General features: G+C 49.8%; 1 protein-coding gene across 1 annotated transcript in view; it reads left to right on the top strand.

The window, feature by feature from the left end:
- Positions 1–1,497: 1,497 nt before the first annotated feature.
- Positions 1,498–26,008, top strand: part of FAM53B (family with sequence similarity 53 member B) — a 47,183-nt gene continuing 22,672 nt past the window's right edge. The window contains exons 1-3 of the mRNA XM_027726432.2: positions 1,498–1,568; positions 19,312–19,544; positions 22,656–22,707. Of these exons, the coding sequence (XP_027582233.1) occupies positions 19,476–19,544; positions 22,656–22,707 (121 nt within the window). The 5' untranslated portion in view covers positions 1,498–1,568; positions 19,312–19,475. The remainder of the gene's footprint in view (positions 1,569–19,311; positions 19,545–22,655; positions 22,708–26,008) is intronic.

The following is a 26,008-nucleotide window of genomic DNA, read 5'->3' as shown; positions in this document are numbered from 1 at the left end:
ACGTGAGACCAAGCAGATGTGCCTCTGAATGCTGCTGGAGGACCCATGGCCACCTTCACTCCTGCAGTATTTTGCTCAGCTTGTTCTGTCAAATCACAGCCCCCTCCCAAAATACACGCTGGAAAAAAATTCCTGCTGAGAAGACTTGAAGGTGCTGGTGAATGAGAGGCTGGACATGACCTGGCATGAAAGGTCGTGCAGCCCAGAGAGACAGCCATGACCTGGGCTTCATCACAGGCAGCATGGGCAGCAAGTCAAGGGAGATGATTCTTCCCCCCTACTCCACTCTGGTGAGCCCTCACCCTGGAGTAGTGCAACCAGCTCCGGGGTTTCCAGCACAGGAAGGACATGGACCTGTAGGAGCAAGTCCAGAGGAGGCCACAGAACTGCTCTGAAGGCTGGAGCACTTCTGCTATGGAGACAGGCTGGAAGAGCTGGAGTTGTTCAGGCTGGAGAAGAAAGGGCTCCAGGGATACCACAGAGCCCCTTCAGTGTCTAAAGTGGCTCCAAGAAAGTTGGAGAGGGACTTTGGGCAAGGATCTGGAGTGGCAGGACAAGGGGGAATGACCCCAAACTGAAAAACAGTAGGTTTAGACTGGTTATTGGGAAGGAATTCTTGGCTGTGAGCGTGGGGAGGCCCTGGCACAGGTTGCCCAGAGAAGCTGTGGCTGCTGCATCCCTGGAAGTTTTCAAGGTCAGGTTGGATGGGGCTTGGAGCAACCTGTGATAGTGGAATGTGTCCCTGCCCATGGCAGGGGGGTGGAACTAGATCGTCTTTAAAGGTCCCTTCCAACCCAAACCATTCCATTATTCTATGAAAAATGGAGAAAAATTAAGGAGTGGGATTTTTTTTACTGAATCCCACCCATGGGTGCAGCGGTGGATGGTGAGTACCTGTGATGTGCCAAAACTTCAGCGCTACTTCCCATTGCGGGGACCGGACCCTTCCTTTCGTGGCTGACAGAGCCCAGCTCTTCTTCACCTCCTCCTCCTCCCCGGGCCGGCCGTGCCACCAGGAGTCACTCTTGGCCTCCGAACGAGCCGCGGAGCCCCACGCGAGCCGCACCCGCGGCATCCCGGGCTGCGGGGCCGGGTGCGGGCAGTGATGCCGCGGGAGCGCTGCCAGGGCCAGCCGGGGGACCCCGTCGTGCGGAGCCTGATGGCCGCACGGAATCCCCCTTTTTTATCATTTTTGGACTTTTTCCTCCCCCCACACGCTCTTTCCGGCCATGTTTAACCCCTGGGATGCCCGTTCGGGGCGGCAGCCGGGGGGGTCTCCCCCGCCTTCCCTCGCACCGAGCGCTCCGGTGCGCGGGTCCCCGGGGCGGGCGCTCCGCAGGTGCGGGCCGGGCTCTGACCGCGCTGGCTCCGCTCAGGAAGTGACAAGAGCATTTCCTCCTCCTCCTCCTCCTCCTCCTCCTCCTCCTCCTCCTCCTCCTCGCCGCTCCCTCCCTCCGCCCGCCCCGCCCGCAGCAAGGCGGCGGCGGCGGCGGCAGCGGAGCGCGGTCGGAGCGGCGCCCAGAGCCGGCCCGGCCGGGCCGCGCCGCCGCCACCACGGGAAGCGCCCGGTAAGCGATGCCCGGAGCCGAGCGGGGTCGTGCCGTCCCTGGGGGGTGTCGGGGAGGGGGTGGACAAAGGGCGACGGTGCACCCTGCCCGGCCCGGGGCGCCACGGAGGGGATGGGGGGAGGATGGTGGTACCCCCCGCCGCTGCCGCATCCCCGCGGAGCGGGCTGGGGGATGTCCACCTTTGTGCCGTCAGGTCTCGCCCGCGCCGCGGTGAGCGGAGGGCACCGCGGAGAAGCCGCCTGGGCGCCCGGAGGGAGCGCGGGGCAGTGGGGTGTGTGCCCGGAGCGGCGGGGCGGTGCGGGATGCTGAGCCCCGGCCGCCCGCCCGACGTGCGGGCAAGGGCGGCTCTCCGGAGTTCGGCGTGCGGGGAGCGAGCGCTTCTCTTCCCATCGGATTCCTCTGCCTTTGCCACTGGAATTTCTTCCTGCAAGCGAATCAACACGTGCTTTCCTTTCTCTGGGCCGAGAGTGATGTTTAAGGGGGTTGAAACTCGGATGCCGAGTCCCGAGTTCTCACGGGGGGCTGCAGACCAGAGGAGCCGTTGTTGAGCATCCCTGCAGGGATGCTCTCCCAGGGTAATCGCACACTCTTCCCACTGTGCCACGCTTCAGATTTCATTCTGGTACGTGCGAGGTGGCTCCCGGCAGCAAGGGAGAGGGGCAGGCCTGCCCCCCGGGTGGGGGGTCTCGAGCATCCAAGTCCGCTGCGGTGGGACACGGCAGCTCCTTACTGTGTGAAGTGTCCTGGCAGTGGAGTTGTCCTAGAAAGTCCCTAAGTCTTGTTTCTCCATTCAGTGACGTCAGGCAGTTCAGGTTCTGCTGTACGTGAAGGTTTCGCGTACAGCTGGATGCAAAGATTTCACGAATAAGGGTTTTTTCCTCAATAATTTTAATTTACTTGACACAGGCTGAGTTTGTAGCAGCACGGTGCCTGTCACTGAGCAGTGCCACTGCCTCTCAGTGCCGTGCAGTCTCCACAGACGCTGGTGTACCTTGGCAGCTCATCCCCTCCTTAGGAAATCCTCTGGAGTAAAAAGTAAGCGTAATTTGTTATGAAATAGGCTGATAGACGAAACTTCAGTTCTCGATTGAAACCAGATGTGCATATTTTCCTTTTGAATCCTCAAGCAATAACGAAAGTCTATTTTGACAGATTAAAAACTACTTGCAAATTGCAGAGGTAGCAGTGCCTTGTGATAATCCAGTAAAAACACGGAGTGCTATGAGCATCTCTGTCCCGGGTCAGGTATCTCTGAGCACAGCAGATGCTGCTGAAATCACAAAGCCCAGATTCCCTTGGCCTGCCTCTGACGTGGGCAGAAATGTTTACCAGAGCTTGACTGAGGGCTAGAAAAAGAAATAAAGAAACCCCAAAACAACGTAGATAATGTTTCTAGGGAAAATATTTGGGGTGGGTCATGAAACAGATTAATTAGTGTGATAGTAAAAAACCTGAATTTCAGAGCAGCTTGTTCTGTCCTTACCTGTTGCAGCTCAATGCAGGTTTGAAGAGAGTTTCTGATTTATTTCTTCTTTTCTGAAAGTCCTCGTGAGCCTGAGAATGCTTGCGGTGGTGGGTGTGCTACACCCAGCTCTGGCACGGCCGGGTTCAGGGGTGCAGGATTAGGGCTGTTCACCCCGTGCTGGAGGCACTTTACTGGGAGAAGGATGCAGCCTCCTGGCTTTCACAAGCTGGGGGGGGGAACCCAACCAGAACAACCTGCCATGGAATTGCTTCCTTCCGTCCACTTCAGAGGAGAGGAGGATGCCCCGCCAAGCACGGACGCAGGGAGCACGGCCACGCGTGCTGGTGGTTTTGCAGCTGAATCCCTGTCTCCAGACTTTCTCACTTCCAACTTAAACTCAGAGCAGGGAGGGAAACTTTTGAGACTTCCAGCTCTCTGCAGGGCCAAGGTGTCCAGGAACCACATTGGTTATAGAAAGCAGATGGCCTTTTGCTGCAAATGCAAGACTTAGCATAGAAAATCTGGGCAAATCAGATAATTGATTTGTGTGAGTGAGATCCAGATTTTTGTATATGGAAATCAGGCAGACTGTGGGACAGAGCCAGCACCAATGTAGGCTAATTTTCAGGTATGGATACCTGCATAAATATATGCATATGCATAAATATGCACACATGCAAATAGGTAAGCATATACCAATATAAATCCCCAAATGTGCTTTGGTTAATTATATGCAATTAATATTTTTTCTAGTATCAAATGCTTGCTTTATTTTTACCAAAAGTACAGGTAGAACGAGACATACAGCTTTTTGCCAGAACACCTGTGTTTCTGTGCAGAACAGGCACCATGGGCTGTGTCCTGATGGGATGGGGAGGGGGATGAGTTTTATGCAATTTGTCAATTTATTATTTCTGGTTAAATTCTGATTTCTCAAATGGCAGCTGTGTGCTCTGAGACTGTGCTTCCTTCTTTCTTTCTTATGATATTGCATAGAGTTTTTCTTGATCATTGTTGGGATGGAGGCAGGTTGGTACTTGCCTTGTAAAATCTCAGATGGAAAAGGGGACACCCCAAGTTGAAAGGGTGATTTTGGTTTTGTTCCCTTCCCCCTCCTGTATCACATGTTTTGTCAACTGATGTTGCTGAGAAATATTCCTAATGAACATTAATCTGTGGCAGAGCAGACTTTGGACCAACTTTGGGCTGGGACAGAGCAAGGTGCCAGAGATGCTCGGAGCTTTTTGGAGAGCTCAGGCTGGAGAGGCTGAGTCTCCTTGCCATGTCCCAGGGGAGAGAGAGGGCAAGCAGAGCCTTGGTGTCAGGTCTGCACTCTTTCCTAGAGTGCAAATACCTTCAGAAAGCCAGGCTTTATTCCCGTGGCTATGGGGGACCAGGCTAGCAGAGGAGCTGGGATGTTGCTTCTCTGTAGCTCCTCAAGCAAGTTCTCTTCTTGGCTGACTTTTTCTGCTCCTTTCTCCCCCAAAACGGGGAGGAGGAGGAAGAGGAAGCAAGCCTGCTGACTCGGGGAAACAGAACTAAAAAAAAAAGAAGGTCTGACGAGTGGCAGAGGGCTGCGACTGCCACTCTGTGACTGCCGTCGGTCTCACGTGCCCGCCCGGAGCGGGCGGTGAGGGCTGTGCCCGGCAGCCGCGGCTCGCCTTGCAGGGGTCCCCGCGGGGCTCTGCAAAAACACCACCGAAACAGCAGCTCCTCCAGCACGTCTGCTCCCCGGAGAGCTAAATATAAACTCACCAGCGAAGAGGAGGGAATTTTCCACCGTGCTACTCATCTGTGCCCACTGGGTCATGAAGCCTGGGGAAGCCCCTCTCCCTCTCCTCTGCTCCTTGTTCCCTGCCAACCCAGCACGGCACGGGGTGAGTGCCACCACTCTCTATAGGGATGAGACCTTCCATAAATTCCTTGAAAGCAGTCGGGGCACTGGCAGACCTGAGCCCTGGAGCTCTGGTTCTGCGCACAAGCCTCCCTGCGAGAAGTGGCCGTGCTTTAACTCTGAAAAAGGACTTTTCCAAGGTCATACTCCACACCCACAGTTGCAGCCTGGCTGCCCACGACCCAGCTATTTCTGTAGAGCAGCAATGCAGAACGTGGCTCTGGTACAGTGAACCAGAGAGCAGATCTGTGGACTGTTTTGTTTTTCCAAACTTTTCTGAGTTGGCTCTCTGTAGAGAGACAAAAATTCCCTAACAAGAGCCTGTTTCTAAAACATCACCAGGCTGGTGTGTCTCTGCTAGTACAGGCTGTGGATGTGTGAGTCTTTAGTGATCAACAGGTGAAGTAGGGATTGAAAAGTAAGAAGCGTCATCACGCAGTTAATTTACAACCAGAATTTCTCCTGGCTTCAGGTGGTTGATCCATGAGTTTTGAGGCCTATGGGATTTGATTCGTTGGATGTGTGAGATACCACATGTTACGGATCTGACATATGCTATGTAAGATAAATCAGATTTGATATGTTAGAAGTTTCTTTGAAATGCACAAAGGAGCAAACTGCATTACCCTGAACTGGAGGAGCACCAAGCCCTGTGTGAAGCATGGATGATCCCAACACTGCAGGCTGTGGGTCCCTGCATGGATGGGTGGGAGGTACCAGGTAAATTTGGCTCAGTAATCACTTCATTTGAGTAATATTTCAAGAACTGGTTGAATGAGTGCAAAAACTCTGTTCTGGTGCATTGAGTTTCTATACCTCCCCCCTAAAAATGTACCCAAGGGAGACCTGGTCATGGTTTTTTGCTTTTAGAGGATTAAATATAGCAGCAGCATTGGTGTCACTCCTCTGTAGTCCATTTGAAGCATCCCTTGGGCTACATCATTCCCTATACTTGTGGCTCCTGGCCATAGGTTTTGCTTTCAGCAGCCAGAGCTCAGGGCTTGCACTGTGCGGTAGGTGTGGGACCGTAGTGAAAGAGGAGTTTTACTTTGTGGCTGTTTTGTGCTTATATATCGTTACGTCTCCCAGGGTTTGTAAAAAACGGGATCTGGCAAGCTTTGATCCGGCAGCTGGAAAACCTGCTCTCCCTCTCTCTGCTCAAAACCAGCCCTCGAAAGGAAGGACCAGAAATCCTCTGGATGGCAGAGGAGAAGCGGGGTTTGGGGAGGTGGTGGTACAGAGGATGTGGCTCTCAAGGTGCATCAGCAGCTTGCTTTGGTCTCAGAGGCTGGTCTAGACTGGGGGAGTTGAGAGACACCCCTCACTTTGCTCCTAAATCCAAGGGGATGAGTTAAAGCTTGTTATGCACTTACTTGCATTTAAGAATTTTCTTTTCTTGTGCTTTTTCCTTCCTGTTCCTCTGCCTCAGTTGCCCCAGTTGAACAAGTGCTGCCATCACTATTCTGCACCACTGGGAAATGTTAGGGAAGGAAAATGGCATTAAGGCAGACAATGGGTCTTGCCTGGTCAGGACAGCCTGGCAGCACAGTTAGGCCAGGTGATGGGGGCCATTTCTCATTTCAAGTGATGTGGGAAAGTCACAATAACAGTGAGTTTTGTGTTTCTGGGCTTGCCCTAATCTTACTGAAAACTTTCAGCCTCCTGGCGTGCTGGGAAATAGTTGTCAATGTTATAAAATTACTTCATGTATATATATTATTAACCCTGTTATCATGTGCTTTTTTTTTTTGTCCTGGCTGTTACAAATGGATGTTGTATAATATATTTGAAAGGACAAGTTTTAATACTGTGAACTAGATGGCAAAAAACTACAATTGTGTGCCAAAGCTGAAGAGCTGTTATAATTATGAAGATACAGAAAGCATTAAAAATATCCACATTTGGTTTTGTAGGCTCACTGTTAATTCAGAAAAACAGGTTGCCCAGAGAAGCTGTGGCTACCTCATCCCTGGAACTGTTCAAGGCCAGGCTTGATGGGGCTCTGAGCAACCTGATCTAGTGGAAGGTGTCCCTGCCCTTGGCAGAGGATTGGAACTAGATGATTTTCAAGGTCCCTTCCCACCCAGGCCACTCTATGATTTTATTTTTATTGGAATATCAGTTGTGCTATAAATGAAATGCAATGCAATGGGATGGTACTTCTCAAAGTCAAAGCATCACGACTAATGAAGATTTACAGTTACCTAAAGCTTCATTTAGAAACTCTCACCCACATTTTCAGTTGCACACGGTTTATGTTGTTGGCAGAAATTATTTTTCTCATGGAGGTTTCAGATGTAAGTATTTTAAGCTTAATTTAAAATAAAAAGTCCCAACTCTCCAGTGTGATGAATTGTGCTGTCGATGCCTCCCCCATACCTGTCTTTTGTGTACCCCACAATACATCATAAAGGTGGCAGGTTCAAAAGGATCAATGGGACAAGCTGGGACAAGAGCCAGGCCAGCCTGCAGAGGGGCTGCTCTGTCAGTCCACCCTCCTGATCCTGGCACATCCCACCCTGGTGACCCTGTTAGGACATGGGGCCGCTGGGGACAGGGGGCAGCAGCTCATTCAGGGTGTAGGGCAGTGGGCCAGGAGAGCCCCTCTCCTGGGGACTGCTCTATGTATCACCATTTTTAGTAACTTTCCAAATTAATTCTTGCTGGAACATGGACTCGATGATCTTAAAGTGTTTTCCAACCTGAGTGATTCTATGATTCAGTGTCTTTTAGGAAGTCCACTCAGGGCAGAGATGAAACTGTAGCACTGACTGGGAGCCCTCTGCAATCATCTGCTCTGCTGGTAGTTTATGATGATGATTATTGTCTGTGCTGGTTCAGGAAAAAATTGCACTTTGTCCTTGTTGTGGACCTGCTTAGTCCCAGCTTCTCACCGTGCTGGGAGGTGTCCCAGTGCTGTTCTGCTCCCTCCAAGGGACCTGCCTGGCTTCTCCTGCCCTCTCTGGAGGCAGCCAAGTCGTCCTCAGCAGTTACCACCCCACATTCCCCCACCCTTGTGCTGTACCAGTGTCTTCAAGTCCCTCAGTTACTCTCGGGGTCTGCTCCAGACCTTGGCCGGAGGTGACAGGAGGCTCCAGGTGCCCATAGCAGTTGTGGAGTGCAGAGCATGGAGACAATACTCTCTCTGCTTCTCCTGGAGAGCCCCAGTTTATCCAGCCTGTGGCCGTATCCCTGCATACCTTGGTATTCTACTGCACCATGCAGGAGCCTGGGGACATGCCCCTGCCTTTGAGGTGAGTGGCTTTTAAGCAATTTAGTTTTTTAAAGGTGTATCTTAATGTCTCTGTTACAAACAGCACTGGTTGCTTCTCTTCATTCTGTATTACCAAGTTGTTCTCTCTATTTAGTGTTTTGCTGGTCTTGAGTCACTTCTTACACAGCACTGATTTTCCCGTTTCCTTCCCAAATACTGCCAGAAATACTGCATGGCCTAAGGTGACAGTCTAGTTCCTGCTGCAGCCAGTGTTACCAGTTATTTGCAGGTCTGTTTGAGATCTGCCAGTGACAGAGTTGTCGATAGCTGTCATACACTTGTGTGTGCTTTAATGAGGTCTGTTATACCAGTTCTCCCTTTCACCTGCACAAAGACATCGACTGAGGTGAGAGCTCTTTCCCTGCTGCTGTAAGAGTGGTTCCTGACTCCCTGACCTCCCACTGAAACCGGAGCCTTGCCAGGCTCTAGGTTTCGGGGCCATCACTTTTATCACCCTGGCTTGTGCCAGTCCTCAGGGAACATGGGTGGTGATGGCTCAGAAAACTTTTTGGCACAATCTTATAACAGTTGAAGGTGTAAATTATTTGCTGCTGTTGTTTAAGAGAGATCTATATTTAGTTCTTGCTGTTTAATAACATGCCAGGTTACTCCTGACAAACATGACTGTGTCCTTTTCCTTTCTCCTTAGGACATTTATACTGACCATTTCTCACTTTTCTACATCGTGACTAAAGTTTCCACTGTTCTTTCTATTATTTTCAGTGGCAATTCTTGTTGTCCTTAGTATCTATAAAAAATTCTGTAGGTTGTTTTCTAACAGAACGTGATGTTTAGCTTGCACCCTCATGCATTTTAAGGTGGTGTCAGAATTTTAGGGACCTCACAATGGTTTACAAATTCTAGATTCATTAATTCCTTCACTCATTAGGGTTGCAAGCTGATACATATTTTTTCCATGTGATGAAGGTGGATGTTTTTGCTGCCCTATTTGTCCCAGGCAATCATTCATGTTTGTGCACTGACAAAATACCTGGCACAGTTCCCTTCCTGGTAGCCTGCTGGCAGCTTTGGAGCTGGGATGGGATGCAGCATTTAGGTCAGTTCTCCTCGGGATGCCATTTCAGGAGTGGGCTTTGTGTTTCACACCACGCTGGTGCAGGGGCCAACCTCCTTGTCCTTTGGGCTTCCCCTTTCCACGGCACAGAGAAATCTGTTTCTCCTCCTGATTTTCACCTGTGGGGTGAGAGAAAGAGAGATGTATGGAGACTATCCAGAGATGGAGACTCTTGGGGTGGAAAATGCAGATTTCAAATTTTTTTCCCCTTTACTACTACATGTTCACACTGTCATAAATGAGCTCGAGGAAGGCTGGGCGGGATGATGTTCCTGCCAGCCCAAATAAAACCCAGGGCTGTTTGCGTTTCCACTTACTTTTTTTTTTCTTTAATTTTCCTCGCCTCTGAGACGGGCTGCAAAAATCTGGGCTTTTATGGCTGCCAAGCTACAGTGGAGCTCATCCTGGTCTGCTCCATGCAACTTAGGCATCTCCAGGGGATGAAACATCCCAATGCTGGGAAAATTGTCCTCTGTGGGTGTTACTTCAGTGGCTGGGCAATCACCTGGTGGGGTACCTTGCTTTGAGGCAATGGTACCTTGGGCTCATTTCAGCTGCACTCCAGGCTTGCAGCAGCATGGGGGGAAGCATCTCACTGCCTGGCCCTCGGGGAGCCCCCGATGGAGCCAAACCCACAGAAGGTTTGGGCTCTACGTGCTACTGACACCTCGCAGGAGCTGGGAGTGTGTTACAGCAACAGATTCTGTATTATTCCAGCCTCACAAGCGTCTGCCTTGCGATATTAAAAACACCATCTCAAAGCCAAGTCCAAACTCTCAATGAATGACTCCGTGGAAATGCTGTCGGGCACGTTTCAGTGCTGCTTTGGCTTTGATTTGAACGGGTAAACACGGTGAGTGGGTGTTTGCTTTGACTTCTTCCTCATAGCGAAAGACTTCCTTTGAGGGAAGGCAAAGCCTCCAGTGCTATTCCCCGTCACAGCATTGGACCATTCTGCCTGTGGCATGATTTTGGCGATGCCTTTGCTGCCTGCCTGGGTCCTGTGCTGCCCAGCAGCAGCAGGAACTCCCCAGTTTCCCCAGTATAAGGGATGCCTCGTGCCCAGGGCTCTGCTTAAGAGTATGAAAAATCTTGGCAGAGCCTGGTTTCTCGATCTGGTTGCGGCACAGTCATCCCAGCTGGGATGATGCCCAAGGACCTCCTTGGCTTTTGTGGGCATCTCCCCTTGATTGACCCACACTCTGCTCTGTTTCCCTTGAAGCTTCCCAAAATCACCTCCAGCTTTGGCTGCGCCAGGATTACACATCACAGACAGCCTCTGCTGTGTGGTGGGTGGTCTCTGGAGGAGGCAGGGTGGGTGCAACCCATCCTCTCCTTATCCTGCTGCTTTAGGAAGAGCCCCCCTCTGCTCCTCACACGTTCCCCCATCTCCACCAGAGCCATCAAAACTGGCTCCTTGGCAGCCTGTGCACGTAGGAACCATCTTCTGGTAACAGATTGTTGTGTATTTAATGAACCCGAGGAAAACACGAAATTTGAAGGCTGCGGGGTGATACGAGTTTGCTGTTCAGTCTGCCAAATTCACACTAATTCAGACACCTCGCAGATGTTTGGATCCTCGTTCGTTAAAGAGATTTACGGAAGATGCAGCGCTCAGAAATTTACGGAGAGACGGAGGTGGCAGCGTGGGCAAAGGTTTCTTGGCCCCAGAGGGCTCCTTCCCGCCCTTCAATGTGCCTTCCCCTTGCCAGTGTTGATGGCAACGGGTGGACAAACAACAGGGAAAAGTGCCTTTCGGTCACTAGGAGGATTACTAAGGCTCTGGGTTCGTCTTTCAGGAGCCAAGGAGCTCTTTGAAAGCTATTTCTGAGCTGAGGAATGAACCCCCAGAGACTGGCCAAGGGGCAAAGTACTCTGGTGTAATGCAAACAGTGTAGGGTGTGCAGGTGACAGTGGGCACGTGTGTTACCCTATGTGGGCATGGAGACGGTCCGCTGAAAGCATCTGAAATTCTTAAAATATTGCCTGCCTGCTTTAGGGAGATACTTTCAATTTTTGGAAGGTTCTAAGTGGTCATTTCTCTGTACTGCACATGAGGGTTCTACAGTCTTAGGGTAATTTATCCATAAAGGGGAGCTGGTAGAAGACAATGTAGTCTGCAAATTGACCCATACATCCAGTATTTCCCTGCTTTAAATCCAGATATATCTGTAGGGGCTGTCAGCCTCTACCTATTCTCCAGCTCAGCCTTGAAAAAAGGAGAAATCTGACTTGCAAGCAGCATCCAAATCTGTTCTGACAGTGATGATGGTGTTGTGGTGCTTGGCAAGTGTTCCCCAGTTACACTGCGGGATGTCCCAGATCTGGCTCGTGCTTGATCTGGGTGGTTTTTTGGTGGTCACTGATGAGTAGCAGTGTTAGAGTCAGTACCTACCTCACTTTGCAGCTCAGGGACGTGCTTCTCACAGGGACTCTGAGAGCTCTGGAGCCAGCCAGGAAGCCCAGGCTGGCTGAGAAGCCCCCCCTAACTGAGGGTGGTGAGACCCTGGCACAGGTTGCCCAGAGAAGCTGTGGCTGCTCCATCCCTGGAGGTGCTCAAGGCCGGGCTGGAAGGGAGATTGGAGCAACCTGGACAGTTGGCAGGTGTCCCTGCCCATGGCAGGGGGTTGGAACGAGATGATCTTTAAGGTCCCTTCCAGCCCAAACCATTCAGTGATTCTGACCCTCAGAGCATTATGATCTGGCTGTAAGTAGATGGACATTGTTTCATGGAGGTGGGTGTTCAGATGGGTTTATGTGCTGTTTGAAATTGTTTGTGCTTGAGAAGTGAGTCAGTAAAAGTGTTGTGGTGGGGCTGCTTACCGTCTCTGGCTCAGGCATTTCAGGCTGTATATGGGAAAAGAATATAAGGAAGAAACAAGAATTGTTTTTTTGTGTCTGTTTACTAGAGCAGCGTGCTCTGAGCAGTAATTAAAAGTAAACCTGGACCCTGCTGGCTTGTTCAGCATCCCTAGTTGTTGAGATTAGGCAGCCAAAGCAATTCTCAATTCAGCAATTCCTCAGCTTTTGGGAGCATGGCCAACACTCACAGTGTCTCACAGACCACTGCAAATTCTTGTAATAAATCTCACAATTGAGGTGGGGGGGAGGAACCCACAGAAAGGTGAGATGGTTTGTTGGCCCAGCAGGCTGGATTGCTGCTGCTGCTTCAGCTGCTCTTCTCCAGAGACAACCCTTGGTCCAATATTTCCACTATTCCTTGGAAATATTACTCAAAGTTAGAAGCAGTCCCCTAATAAGCAAATTTGGCAATGATTATAGGTTTGATGAGAAAGTCTCATTTCTGTGGTTGTTGGGACTAAGAGCATCCTGTAGGATGGCCCACATATGCAGGGATATTGGTGGTGTGTGTCCCAAGGCAGCGTGGCTGCAGGACTCCCTGGAGCCAGTCCTGCTGGGTGAGGAGGATGCTGGGCTTCTGGGGCTGAGCTCTTCTGTGTGGTGTCAGTGGTTCTGGGGCATTGTTCCATGGCAGAGTGATGAGCTGGGAATGCACCCTCAAGCTGGAGCAGCTCACCAGCCTATGCTTGTGGCCAGCTAAGGAATGATCCCACTGAAGGTGTGACACTGGTCCTCAACAAAACTCGTGCAGACTGGATGTGCAGCCAAGAGATACTGAAGACCTCACATTAGTGCTTCAAATGTGTCTGGTCTTCTCTTTAACCCCCCCACGTGAGTTTTTGTGCAGTGAACTGGGTCCTGTGTAGTCACTTCATAGAATCATCATAGAATCACGGAATGGCCTGGGTTGAAAGGGACCTTAAAGATCATCTTGTTCCATCCCCTGCCATAGGCAGGGACACCTTCCACTAGCCCAGGTTGCTCCAAACCCCGTCCAACCTGACCTTGGACACTTCCAGGGATGGGGCAGCCACAGCTCCTCTGGGCAATCTGTACCAGGGCCTCACCACCCTCACAGGGAACAATTTTTTCCTCATGTCTAATCTAAACCTACTCTCTTTGAGTTTGAAGCTACTCTGCCTCGTCCTGTCGCTTCCCACCTCTCACTGGTTCCTCTCTGTTGGAGACTGGCTGTCTCCTCACTTGCACCTCTCGCTTGCTGGTTGCTGTTTTGCAATGACTAATTTTGCTTTCTTCTTCTCCTTTTCAGTTGCCAGGGAGGAAAAGGCAAAGTCACTGCCAGCACCATTTCCTTCAACCTAAAGATGCTGAGACAAAGCACCTCTGCCCCTGCCCCGTCCTTTCAGTGCTTCCACTGCTGGTGTGTACGGGAGTTGTTCCCCTGCCACTCCTATTCCCTAAGAGCATGGGGGCAATAAACCTGGTGTGTTTTACTCAACTAGATGGTGTGTAACTTTCCTTAATGGTTCTTATTTCTTTTTGATGAGAGCTTGCCTGCAGATCAGGTCCAACCCAAACTTGTAGGTCTGGCTGTGAGCTCAGACTTCAGGCTCTCCCAAGAGGAGACTGGGGTTGTTTGGATGTGTGGTTTGGGGCTCACCGTGCTGAGGTGTTACACAGGCACTTGGAGCAAGGGATTGGGTTGAAACAATAGATTTTTGTTTGCTCAGTGATTAAGCTATGGTTGCGGGCAGGACCCCGGAATGTGTGTTGTTCCTGGTGGTGAGGGTTAAGCCACGTTGCATGAGGTCCTCCTTGGTGGCTGCACACGGTATTTTTAGTTCCTAACCTGGCCCCTCAGGATGGGTGCTGTCATGGTAGACCTCAGACTCCTTCTGGCTGTGGGTTTTATTAGCATGGCTGTAGATGTTGGCTCTGTCCAGGCTGTCCTGCACTGGCAGGACATGGGAGTTCTGGGCTATGCTGGGGAGAACCTGTATTCCTGTGTGAAGCTGTTGGTCATAAGCAACGAGGTGATGTGGTGCTTGAAGCTGTGCAGACCTCCAGGATGATGCTCACCTCAAACACCACCTGTCACTGCTTTCCCCTTTGCTGTGCCAGACCTTAAAAATGCTACATGTAGGTAAGGCTTTTACTTAGTAATTAGTGCAGAAAGTGTGTCTTTATCTTGTTAGCCCTGGAAAAGTCTAGTCTAGATTTAAGCAGGAGGCAGAGGAAGACATTTCCTCATTCCTTTTCTTTGGCTGGTAATCTCTGATTCCTTTATCTGAGTACTTAGAGCATGTGGCAGCACAAGGCTTTGCCAGGTAGGAATCAGGCAGGAAGGGAGCGCCGTGTGGGACCCGGGGCCTTCTGCACTGGAGCCCTTCTCCTGCCTCTTGGAAGGGTGGTGCTTGCCCTTCCAGCAGCTGGGGAAGATCCTGTGGAGCAGGAGGAGCTGACTGCAGGCTCAGGGCAAGATGGGGCAGGGCTGCAGCCTTTCTGCTCTGAAGGCTGGGAAGCCTGGGGCAGCTTTTTCCTCTTGATGGAATCCCAGGGGGTGATCCTGATACGGCTGCATCCATGGAAGTTTTGTCCCTTGAAAGTCACGTACACTGACTCATGATCCTCCTGTTGACTCGGGACTAGTCCATGGTGCATTTTCGGAGTGTACAGACTTCTTCTTGGGTCCTGAATGGCATTTTTCACATTTATTGGAGGACTTTACCCCATAAATAAACTCATTATTCACTAATGATGTGGGAGATTGCTCAGGCAAGGGGAACAAACTGCCCAGAGCTGAGCCCCCTCAGCCCTGCTACAGAAGGCAAATTGTTGCCTGAGTGAGGATATGAGCCGAGACTTAGCTACATGTAAATGATAGGCTTTGAGGATTTTTCCAAATTCATAATGCAATAAAACAACAAATTGAAGATGTGCTTCTTGGCACTGTCCAAAGCCCTGATGGTGAGACAGACTGTGCAATGAGGAGAGTCAGTGTAGCCCCAAGCCCTTCTAAGAAAGGGAAGGATGGGGAGAGAAGTACGTTTTACAGTTTGGGTAAATATTGCAATGTGATGCTCTGCAGAAAGCCCACAGTTTTCAATTGCAGTCACCACTTCTGGCTATTCCCCCAAATTCTTTGCGGCCCCCTGTAGGGTTTGGAAGGGGATGGTCAGTGCCTGGTCCCCGCAGGGTTCTGTCTGATGGAGTAATCAAGATGTGCAACGGTGTGGGGGAATTTCTGTTTCATTGGTGAGAGTGGGAGGGTGGTTAAGCCTTAGAATTGTGATCAGTGTTGCCCAGAGGGATTAGGTTTGGTCCTTCAGACATGTGGGTCTAAACTGTGTTAAATAAATCACGGTGGCTCCTCACTCAGCCCGTTGTTTTTCTCAGGCACAGCACAGGGAATGGTGCTGGGGCAGGGGGTGGGAAGCAGGGTCCTGTGTGGGTTGTGGCTTCTTCACCGGAGACTTGGAGCAGCATTAAAAATCCATCTGGGGCAGGTGATTTATATTCTGACAGCGATCACACTGTTGTGCTCGCAAGGTGTATCAGTATGCAAAATACAGCTCCAGCTCCTCGTTCCTGTGTGCCCTTCCCACTGTAAACAGGTTTTGTGTCAGTGTGTGTGTCTGGAGATGGATTATGGAGCTCGGTGGGGGTTGAATGTTTTCTGTGTGCAGGGTGGTGATCCCACAGCAAGTGGAAATCTGTGGGATGCTGGACCTCAGTCATCTTCATGAAGAGTTACTGCTGGGGCTCAGATCGTGGAATCAGGGAATTGTTAAGCTTGGAAAAGACCTCCAAGATCATGAAGTCCAACAATTCTCCAGCACTGCCAAGCCAAGCACTAATCCATGTTCCCAAGTGCCACATTGACATGTCTTTTAAATCCCTCCAGGGATGGGGACTCCACCACTGCCCTGGACAGCCTTTTCCAGGGCTGGACAACCGTTTCTGTGAGGAAATTTTTCCTAGAATGTATGGGGATACGTTATTGGTCACTGTTCACGCTCCCTCTAACCATGGCAGTGCATCTGACAGACAGTTTGTTAAATCCTGAGGTCTTTTCCATACAGGTCAGTGTAGCAGGTGAACAGGGCATGGCTGTGACTGGTGCTTGGAATCTGCTGTGGTAACACCAGTTGTGGGATGGGAAGCGGGACCTCCCTGCAGGGAAGGGTTGTTTGTCCCCTGTGAGCAGCTCTAGGGCTGTGCTCCTTGCTTGTGCCTTGTAAGGAGCATGTTTGTTCTCCAGCCTTACCTTCCAAGCCCATGGATGAAAGTTGGATCATCTGAATTACTCTTTTTGCAGTGTAATTTTTTCCCAAGCCCAACACTCCATGACTGTGATACTGTCCAGGAAGCAGCTCTGGGAGAAACTTCTTCCCACCTCTGCAACTGCAAAGACCACACTGGCTTCTGTTTGGTCTGTATTTTGAATGAAAACCCAAGGAAAAAGCAAGGTTTGCTAAAATTTGGGGGCTTCCATGCACTAGTGCTTCTCAGGGGCACTTCATACAGCTTGGGAGATCATGTCAGCTACTGTGGCCGTGGCCCGAGTCTGAACTTAACCTTGACATCAGGATGAAGATAATTCCTTTATCTGATTGCAAGTGAGGAAATACATTTCTTAAAGTAATTAATGGTCCCTGAAGAGTATCTTTTTATTAGCATGTGTGTGTGTGAAAGCGTCCAGTCTATAAATACACAGCAATTTCCTCCTCAACACCAGCAGGACCCATCCCAGCTCTGCAGTTTCTGTCCCGTGGCACTTGTTTGCATCGGGAGGACATGACGGGGCAGGACCACGCTGGGTCAGGAGCCCGGCGAGGCAGGATGGGGAGCCAAAGATCACATTTCATGGAAAGTTTTCCTTTTTGTTGAAGTTCGTCCGTGGGGGTGATTTCAAAACCCAACCAAGCAGTAGTTAAAATTGCTCATACCTGCGAGCGCACCTGGACCCGGCGCTGGGGGTGTGTGTGTGGTGTTGGCTGCCAGCTCGCAGGCAGTTTGCTGTGCTGTGTGTCATTAGGGTTGTGTTAATTGCAGGAGATGCAGTGGGGCAGGGAGAGGGGAGGTGGGAGGTGGTGTGTGCTGCATCCTGGCCAGCTTGGGCAGGAGGCTCTGCCCGTACTTGCCGCTGCTCCTGCCTGCTGGCTGCCGCACGCCTGCGTGTGTGCCCCAGTCTGCTGCAGCAGCACTAACCATCACCTTAGGGAAAGGTAATTATTCCCGGAGAAATCATACCTGGTGAACGAGGAACTGTGCTTAACTGCTTTCACGCTGCTCTGAATGTTTGTTTGATCTTCACTCCCTTTGCTGGTATGGTGCTGGCAATGGCCCTGGTGTCCTCCCAAGCACAGGGGGTCTGGCACTGCAGCCAGCATTCCTAAATCCGTGTCAGGATCAGGGACAGCTAAGACTGTGATAGATAAAAATCACAGAATAGTTTGGGTTGGAAGGGACCTTGAAGACTGCAGGGACATTTTCCATGAGACCTGGTTGCTCCAAGCCCCGTCCAGCCTGGCCTTGGACACTTCCAGGGATGGAGCAGCCACAGCTTCTCTGGGCAACCTGTGCCACGGCCCCACCACCCTCACAGGGAAGAATTTTTTCCCAAAATCCCATCTAACCCTTCCCTCTGGCAGTGGGAAGTCATTCTCCCTCGTCCTGTTCCTCCAGGTCCTTGTCCAAAGTCCTTCTCCAGCTCCCTTTGAGCCACTTTAGGCCATGGAAGGGGCTCTCAGCTCTCCCTGGAGCCTCCTCTTCCTCCAGGATGGACAACTGCAACACTTGTACCCTCTTCACATGAACCCAGGCTATCCATAGTATAAATATGTGAACTGGGCTCACAAATTATGTGTCATTTTGACAGTCTGAAATGTTTTACTTTTTTATTTAACAGTTTTCCTCTGGTCATTGGGTTGCCCAGAGGTTTATGATGAAGTTACCAGTAAATTGTATGTTATTAGCCCACTGATGTTCATAAAAAGCTGGAGACTGCACCAGGTGCCCTTGGGAGCAGTAAATCTTTGGAAAATGTATTGATTCCCAATCTTGGCTTTGCACTCTGAATGAACTTTGTCCTCACAAAAGAATAGAGGGTGATTTTTCTTTACCAGCCAGCTGGCCTTTAAATGAGCTACTCTTGACACCACCACAAGCTCTAATCCGAGTAAACACGGACAGGATGATTTAGGAGCTGGGAAGAGGAGCCATATCAGTTTGGAATGAGGGTTAATACTTAGCAGCACGTTCTCGACTGTTGTCCTTAAATATCACAATTGGCTTTGACTGGATGGTACAGGATCAGTGTTTTATGCCCTTTGGATCAGTGGTGGGTTTGGTTGTTTGCATTAACAGCAAAGCAACAAGCAGCAAAACGGGATTAGAGGAGTGATTTGGGGAAAATGCTGATTTCGATAATCAGATTAGAATTGCAATCTGTCTGCTTTTACACAGCAGTCAGTCTGTCAGAGAGGATGCCAGGAGATGAGGCAGGGCTCTTGGTCAGGGCTGGGCAGTGCTGTATGTGCCTGGCTTTATACTCTGCTTTATAGACACACCCTGTTGTTCAGCCTTTAGCTTTTTCTACCTAGAACTACCTAAGAAACAGATTAAAGATCAAGAGGCATGGTGTGGCTCTTAGGATTTCAGGGCAGGGAGCTCTCTCCTTCCTTGCAGGTTACTCTTTGTCTTATTTTTTCCTTAAAGGGCTCTTCAGAGGTTGGGAATTGGGAAGTAACTGGCGTGGGATGGGGGCATCCAGGGGATTTAACAGCCTTAATGATGATGGAGAGGCTTTTTCTTCTGGATGTCTGCTCCCAGCTGGTGTGATGGCAAGGGCTTCTGTGAGATCAGCTCCAGGGCTTTAATGAGCCCTTCTTTCAAAGTCTTGATGTCTTCAATATAGGGGATATGAATTCCCTTTCTAAATGGAGAATTCAGAGGAAACTTCATTTATTTGGCTGAAATACGTGTGTCCCTTGTGTGCTTCCCACAGCTCCTGCAAGTGCCCATCCCATTAAATGCCTCTGTGCTGATGGGGTGCAGAGGGACACCAACAACGTTTTAAGAGCCTAAAATAAGCACTCCTCAGGACTGACTGCCACCAGTGTGTTTTTTGGGCAGTGCTTGCCCCTTGCCCAGTGCATCCACCCTCCAGGCAAGTCCCTCAAGGCTGTTGCTCTCTCTCTCTGTGTGCAGGGAGTTTTCCACGCTCCGAGGCTGTCCCTGTGCATCCCCCGAGGAGCCGGCGGGGCCCAGCCTTTCCCGGGGGAACATGGACTGAAAGAGGAGCTTTGGCAGACCCCAGCTGCCAGCACCCTTCACCTGGACCCTGATGGACTCTGAGGCAGGACTGCATTACCATGGTGATGATCTTAACCAAAACTCGGGAAAACAAAGGTGCTGACTCCATAACATGCAGGACTGAGCTGGTAAGATTTGTGAATTTTGTGTTCAAAACTATTATACTGCTGAGAACTTTGCTGTAGCTTTATAATAATTTTTTTCTGTGCTGCAGGGCTGGATCTTTAGGTGGTTTGTAGCACTGATTTCTACCGAGCTGCATTAATATCCAAGGAGCAGGTGATTAGTAAATGATTGGAGTGCTGTGACTTTTGCATATGTGGATTTCAATAAGCATGCAGTGGGATAAACAGTAGGAAAAAAACAAATCAATGCTGTGAATAACACAGGTGAGAAGATGCTTCCCCAACAGCGAACAGATGTTCATCATTAATAGGAGGACGAGCAAGTGAGGAGCAGGATTAAGTGGGAGATGGCAAAGGGCAGTGCTGTGGTACTTTTAATTTCACTGGGAGCCTGGAGAGATGCAAATTCAACCACACTGAAGGAGCAGGCAGCAACAGAAACCCAAATGAGGGGCAACAAACAGACTAAAGGATGGGTGAACAAGGCTGTAGGGCTCAACATACCTATGGTGGGGCAAATAGGGGGCAACACCTCTGGAGGCAGGATCAGAGCAAATGGGGGACAGGAGTGGGGCAGGAGGAAGAGGTGCAGGGTGATGGAGAGCCATCTGAGAGAACCCAGAGCAAGGCTGGTTGTGGACACTTGTTCCTCTGTCCTCCTGGAGAGATGGTCATGGTCTGAAAAGAAATTAGACCGAAGGGCAGGGTGCACTGAGAGTCTCAGATAAGGACATGCAGGAACACAGCAGGAAGCATCTGGCAGGATTAGCCATAAATGGGCATTTTGAACCTAAAAGAAATATAAATGCCTCAGTTTGCTGAGGATGACAAACTGTCCAGCTGGGCTCCCCGGGCAGCTAGCACAGTGTGCCGGGGAAGGCAGTCTGTCCTGGCAGTGAACAGCAGAGGAGAAGGTGAGCAAGCCAGGGGCAGTGTTTAATCTTGCCTTAAAAGGGTGAAATTTTGGAAGGCTTTTGATATATTAAAAGAGTATCCTTGTTCTAGTGTTAGCTCCTGCTGGGAAGGCAGCATCTCCTGTGGCTGCTGCTCAGGGTGGTGAGGGGGGAGCATGAGCATCTGATGCTGGTTGTATCCCAGGAGGTGTGTGGGGCAGGGGAACTGGCTGCAGAGAGGCAGATGAGAGTTCCTTCCCTACAAGAAAGGGTGAGTGCTTGTGCTGTCTGATGGCAGACAGCAGAGATGCAGAGCTGTGACACGAAACTCTGCCCTCCCGTGTTTGCCAAGTGCTTCCCGCAGCTCTGGGGCTGGGTCAGTAGTGATAGTCCTGGGTACACAACTGGAGTTGCTGGTTTGCCCAAGCTGTTAAATTGTGGCAGACTAATGCAGGAAGGCTGATCCACCAAAGAAAGCAAGAGTTTTTCTGTTGGCTCTGTGGGCAAGGCCAAAAAGCAAAACTGAAAGGAAATAAATGTCTGAGCAATGGGGCAATAACCCCTGCCAGCAGCCAATGGGCTCATTTGGCTCAGTGCCCAATTTGGTATAAGCACAAAATCCTTACAAAATGGTAATTATACTCAATATGGGACATATGTTGTATTCTTCTCCCTCCTGTATTTGCAGACAGTGGCTGGTCTCTGAGGCTGGCACACAAATGTGCTCTGGCACAGCCACTGCCTTCTCTGGGACTTGTCCCACTTCCATCTTTGCTCCACTTTGGCCACTCTTTGGAGACAGCTGCCTGTCCTCTCTAACCCCTGATTGATTCTACCTGCCACTTCCTAAAGTGGGGCTTGGCAGATAGAGAAATCCTTACTGCACCTAGAAAAGTGGCACATACTCCAAAGAAGGTGACTGACTGTTATTTACCTTCACCACATCTAACACCCCATAGTTGCTTTCTGCCTTCACATCCCTCTATATTCAATATTTACAGCATTCTGTATATGAAGTGGGATCCTTTATTGGATTGCTCTGTACAGACAGGTGCCACCATTTGGTACACTATTATGATGATGATGATGATGATCCTCATCATGCACTGGAGACACTGGCACAGGTTGCCCAGAGAAGCTGTGGCTGCCCCATCCCTGGAAGTGTCCAAGTCCAGGTCAGACGGGGCTTGGAGCAACCTGGGATAGTGGAAGGTGTCCCTGCCCATGGCAGGGGGTTGGAACTAAATGGTCTTTAAGCTCCCTTCCATTCTGTGATTCCATGGTTATGAGAGCAGGCAACGTGTAAAACATGGATCAGGAGAGGAGGTGTGAATGCAGTGGCCTGACGCCAGATAAAACACAATTATGGCAGCGCAGATGAACGTGGAGGCCGTGCTGGTGCTCCCCTCAGATGATGTAAAGCCTCGGTCAGATGGCATGGTGTTGCCAGGATAGACACTTCAGAAGCCAGAATATGGATATTTTTAGGGGTAATAAAAGAACAATTAGTGTGAAAGTGTGTTTTTGCAGGCATAGCTGAAATGGCATGCAGCTGCAGATGACATATTGATTTATTATATGTAAAACCATCCATGCTCATTTTTAGAAGTCTGATGGTGTCTCTTATGCTGTCAAGAGGAAAATTCTTGGGGAAAAAAAAAGAGCGTAAAAAGCAACTGGGATTATTTTGTACCCATATAGTGGCACTTTTCCCTATTTTTAGTGCAAATCAGCACAATCCAAGTGCAGACTCCCCAGAAATGCTGAGGTGAGAGCGCCTTGCCTTAGAAACACATTATATGTTTAAAAAAACTAAATGGCTGCTTTGTACCTAGACAGGGGGGCCTTAATGGGCTTGGATGTGGTTCAGATACCACTGCTGCTGCTTTCTTGCCTAATCCAGAATTACCACTAAGCTGCAGCTCCCACTTTCCGGTGTTTTGGGTCCCGGGAGTGGGGACCTCTCTGCAGCTATTCCCATGGGTAAGGACTAGCTGCAGGACTCATGATCTGCAAGCTCAGGCCTTGACAACGACTCTGCACAGCGTTTAATTAAGTTTGATTTTGTTGAGGGAAGGTGAGTGGGTCTGTCTCCTGGTCCTGTCAAAGCCAGACCGTGGCAGGCTCCCAAGGCTCTCCTCTCTGCTTTGCCGAGGCAGGGAGGTTTCTGGTGCCCAGGTCGAGTCTGCGAGAAGTGAATAGTTTTTCTGGTTGTTTGCAGCACACTCCAAAGATGAGTCAAGGACCTACCCTCTTCTCTTGTGGCGTGATGGGTAAGTAACAGAAACTTCTGTCTGTATTTACTCCACCTCTGCTCCCGCTTCCTCATAGAGATGGGCGGGAAGATGTCCTGACTAGCTGGATGTCTCCAGAAAGCACTGCCCTGCAGACTCTGGGGTGGGCACCCTGTCCCACATAGTGGGAACAGAGGGGCACCCACCCCACCACCCACTGGTGGTGGCCATCACGCCTGTGCCACTCTGCTCCCCAGAGCTGCCCTGTTGCCATTGCTGAGGGAGTTGCTTGCCTCCTTTCCCCTCCCCTTTGATATATTTCCTTATTTTTAGAGTAACTCATACAGAGAGATTATAAACATTTGGGGTCTGAGGTTGCGTTTGAGTACCCAGACCATGACCGTGGCTCTTGAATGTTTGCACGATGCAAGTAATAAATAACACTATTATCACCAAAATGTTCCACCACTTGGCACAAAGTGTTTGGACAGACCTCAAACAGTAAAGGAAAATGACTTACTTTTGCCGTTGGCAGTAACCACGATACAGGATGTTTGATGCCTTTTATGTTGAACTTGCTATCAATTTTTATGCTGAACAGCCACCAAAATTGATGGAGGATTTGTGCCTTGGTTGATGATCCTGAAAACTGATAGTGCCAGAGGATGTGCTGTTAGGTTTAGCTCTTTGGCGTTCGTAGCGGGGAGCCAGACACTGGGCGAAGTCTCAAAACCCAATTAAAATTGTAGGTCAGGTTTGAGCCAAGCTACTTGCTGTGAAAGCCAATGCTTTACAAAGAGGCTGCCCCTTCTCTTCATGGACACAACTCTCATTAGCGTTAATGAGAGCCGGGCACATGCATTGACAGGAGATGTCTCCCAAGCTCTCTGATAGCTCCGGTCAATTGGGGGTGCGGGGGAGATGGAGAGCATTTGGGGTTTTTTTTCAGATGAAAATCACAAGCATCAAAGTCAAGAAAGGGTAGAGACAGCCTGTTCCCTTTCTCCGGCCTGTCAAACATGAATGAGGAACAAAGGACCCAAATCAGATGGTTTTGTCTTGCGCTGTGGCACTGGCAGGCTCTTCAACAGATATGTTGAGTCTCTGCCTAATTGAAAAGCAGTTTGTCTTTAAGAGCTTCTACAAAGCCTTCTGCATCTTCCTGGCACTGTGATGGTCTTCTGTGTCTGCCAAATCATCCTCTTTCTGAGGGAACTGAATGTCACCTCCTTGACCTCAGCTTGCCCTGTAATGGTCTTCACCATGCCAGTCAAGAGGAGCCTGTTTCTCTCCAACATGAAAGGCCATTAGTCGGCTTGAGTTTAATTTCAGGCATCTTTCCTGAGTGTTCTTGATGCCTCCAAACATGAGCCACGATCACAGACTAATCCAGTATCAAAACTTGCTTGATTTCTTAAATAAGCCCCATGGTTATTACAGCACCAAATGCAAAACTGGGGCAATATTTCAGGCCAAAGGGCCAAGTCCCTGTTGGTGGAAAACACTGAGATAAATAAACATAGTGAAGTTTGGACTGGTAGCACAGCCAACGGGAGGCTGAGACCCATAGTCTCATGTAAGATGCTGGGGGTTTGGAGGGAGGTTGGCTGAATTTTCTGGGGTTTTAACCAGAAGAGGCTGAGGATCTTAGAACAGGGTCTTCCTGGTGCGTTTGGGGTGGGGACAGCTTTGGACAGAAAGGCAGCTCATATCTGGTCCTGGTGACCAGGGGGCAGCAGGGCAGAGGGAAGCATATGCTCTGCCAGGGAGGGCATCATCTGAACCCTGGAGTTCCCTTGTAAGGTACTAAACACCACAAGAATTTGAAAAAGGATTATTGGTTGTAATAGAACTCAATGTATTGAGTAAACATTATTAAAGACTTGATATTAGATGATGCAATGTTAGATCCACTTCTCAAGGTGACCTAAATAATCTTTTGATTTTTAAGATTTATGAGAAATAGCCCTGCTGGTGTGATGAAGTAATTACTAAAAAGATTGGGTTATCTTTATATAGTCCTTTGCCTGGAGAAACATTAAAGGTGAAATGCCTAAAGGTATAAATTCAATTATTTCTGTTTTCCCTTCTCCTTGATGGGTCCTTGAAACATCAGGGAGGGTAAGAATTGTCCTTTTTCCCCTTTCATTCCCCAGCTGTCTCCATCACATGTTCACAGTGAATATATTGATGACTCTGCTAGAGAAAGAAGGTGACATATTAGAAAGTTGGGGCATTAGGGTGGGGAGGCCCTGGCACAGGTTGCCCAGAGAAGCTGTGGCTTCCCCATCCCTGGAAGTGTCCAAGGCCAAGTTGGACGGGGCTTGGAGCAACCTGGGCTAGTGGAAGGTGTCCCTGTCTGTGGCAGGGGGTGGAACTGGTTGGTCTTGAAGGTCTCTTCCAACCCAAACCATTCTGCAATTCTACTATTTTTGACTTCCTATAGTGAAATTTTTCTGTCTTTGGGTGAATGACAGAAGAAAATTTACAATATCTTAACAAGGCATTGGCAGCATTGCCTGACTTTTACCTGGCAGATACGTAAGAAGTACTCAACATCCAAGTTGGTAGCACCAGAGGTTGCACTAGTCCAGTCATGTATCACAGAATCACTGACTGGTTTGGGTTGGAAGGGACCTTAAGACCATCTCATTCCATCCCCCCCTGCCACGGGCAGGGACACTTTCCACTAGACCAGGTGTCTCCAAGCCCTGTCCAACCTGGCCTTGTAAGGGAAGCTCAGTGGGCGTGTGCTGACAGCTGTGGCCTCCTGTTTTCTGTGTAAGCAAGAAACTATCTTTGAGGTGAGCTGCAGGCAGGGTTTTATTAAGGCTGTGACAAGGTGCTTGCTCATGCAGTCGTTGTGGCTGCAGGATCAGAGTCCTAGAGTGGCATCACGTGCACAGGCCTGGTTGTAAAAGGGAGGAGGAGGAGGATGGGTTTGAACCCATTGGGGACAGATCCTGAATACATCTGCTGTGAAGTGCTCTTCAAAGTAACCATCATTTCCTTTTTCCCTGGGAGAGCACACTCAGAATTTGTCCTTGCAGGGCACTGTGGCAGAGTGGGGTGGTGGATGAAGCACACAGGTCAGCTTGTCTGTCCTTTGGGACTCTTCTCCACCAGCACCATCTGGCAACACCATCGTTCCAAGTGTGCCAGGGGTTGCAGCCTTGGGTTCACTGTTGCACACCTCTCACCTGGAAGTGTTTTTTCACCCTGCGTGGGTGACAGAAGAAAGCCAAGAAAACAGAAGAAAAGCCAACTCATAGAATCATTAAGGCTGGAAAAGACCTCCAAGATCAAATCCAACCTTTGAACCCCTTCATGGAGATGATGC

The sequence above is a fragment of the Pipra filicauda genome, unplaced genomic scaffold (assembly GCF_003945595.2).
Source record: "Pipra filicauda isolate LSUMZ 115617 unplaced genomic scaffold, ASM394559v2 scaffold53_size3534045_pilon, whole genome shotgun sequence".
NCBI classification, from domain to species: Eukaryota; Metazoa; Chordata; class Aves; order Passeriformes; family Pipridae; genus Pipra; species Pipra filicauda.
The sequence above is the reverse complement of the archived record's forward strand: the minus strand, read 5'-3'. Positions and strand labels throughout refer to the sequence as shown.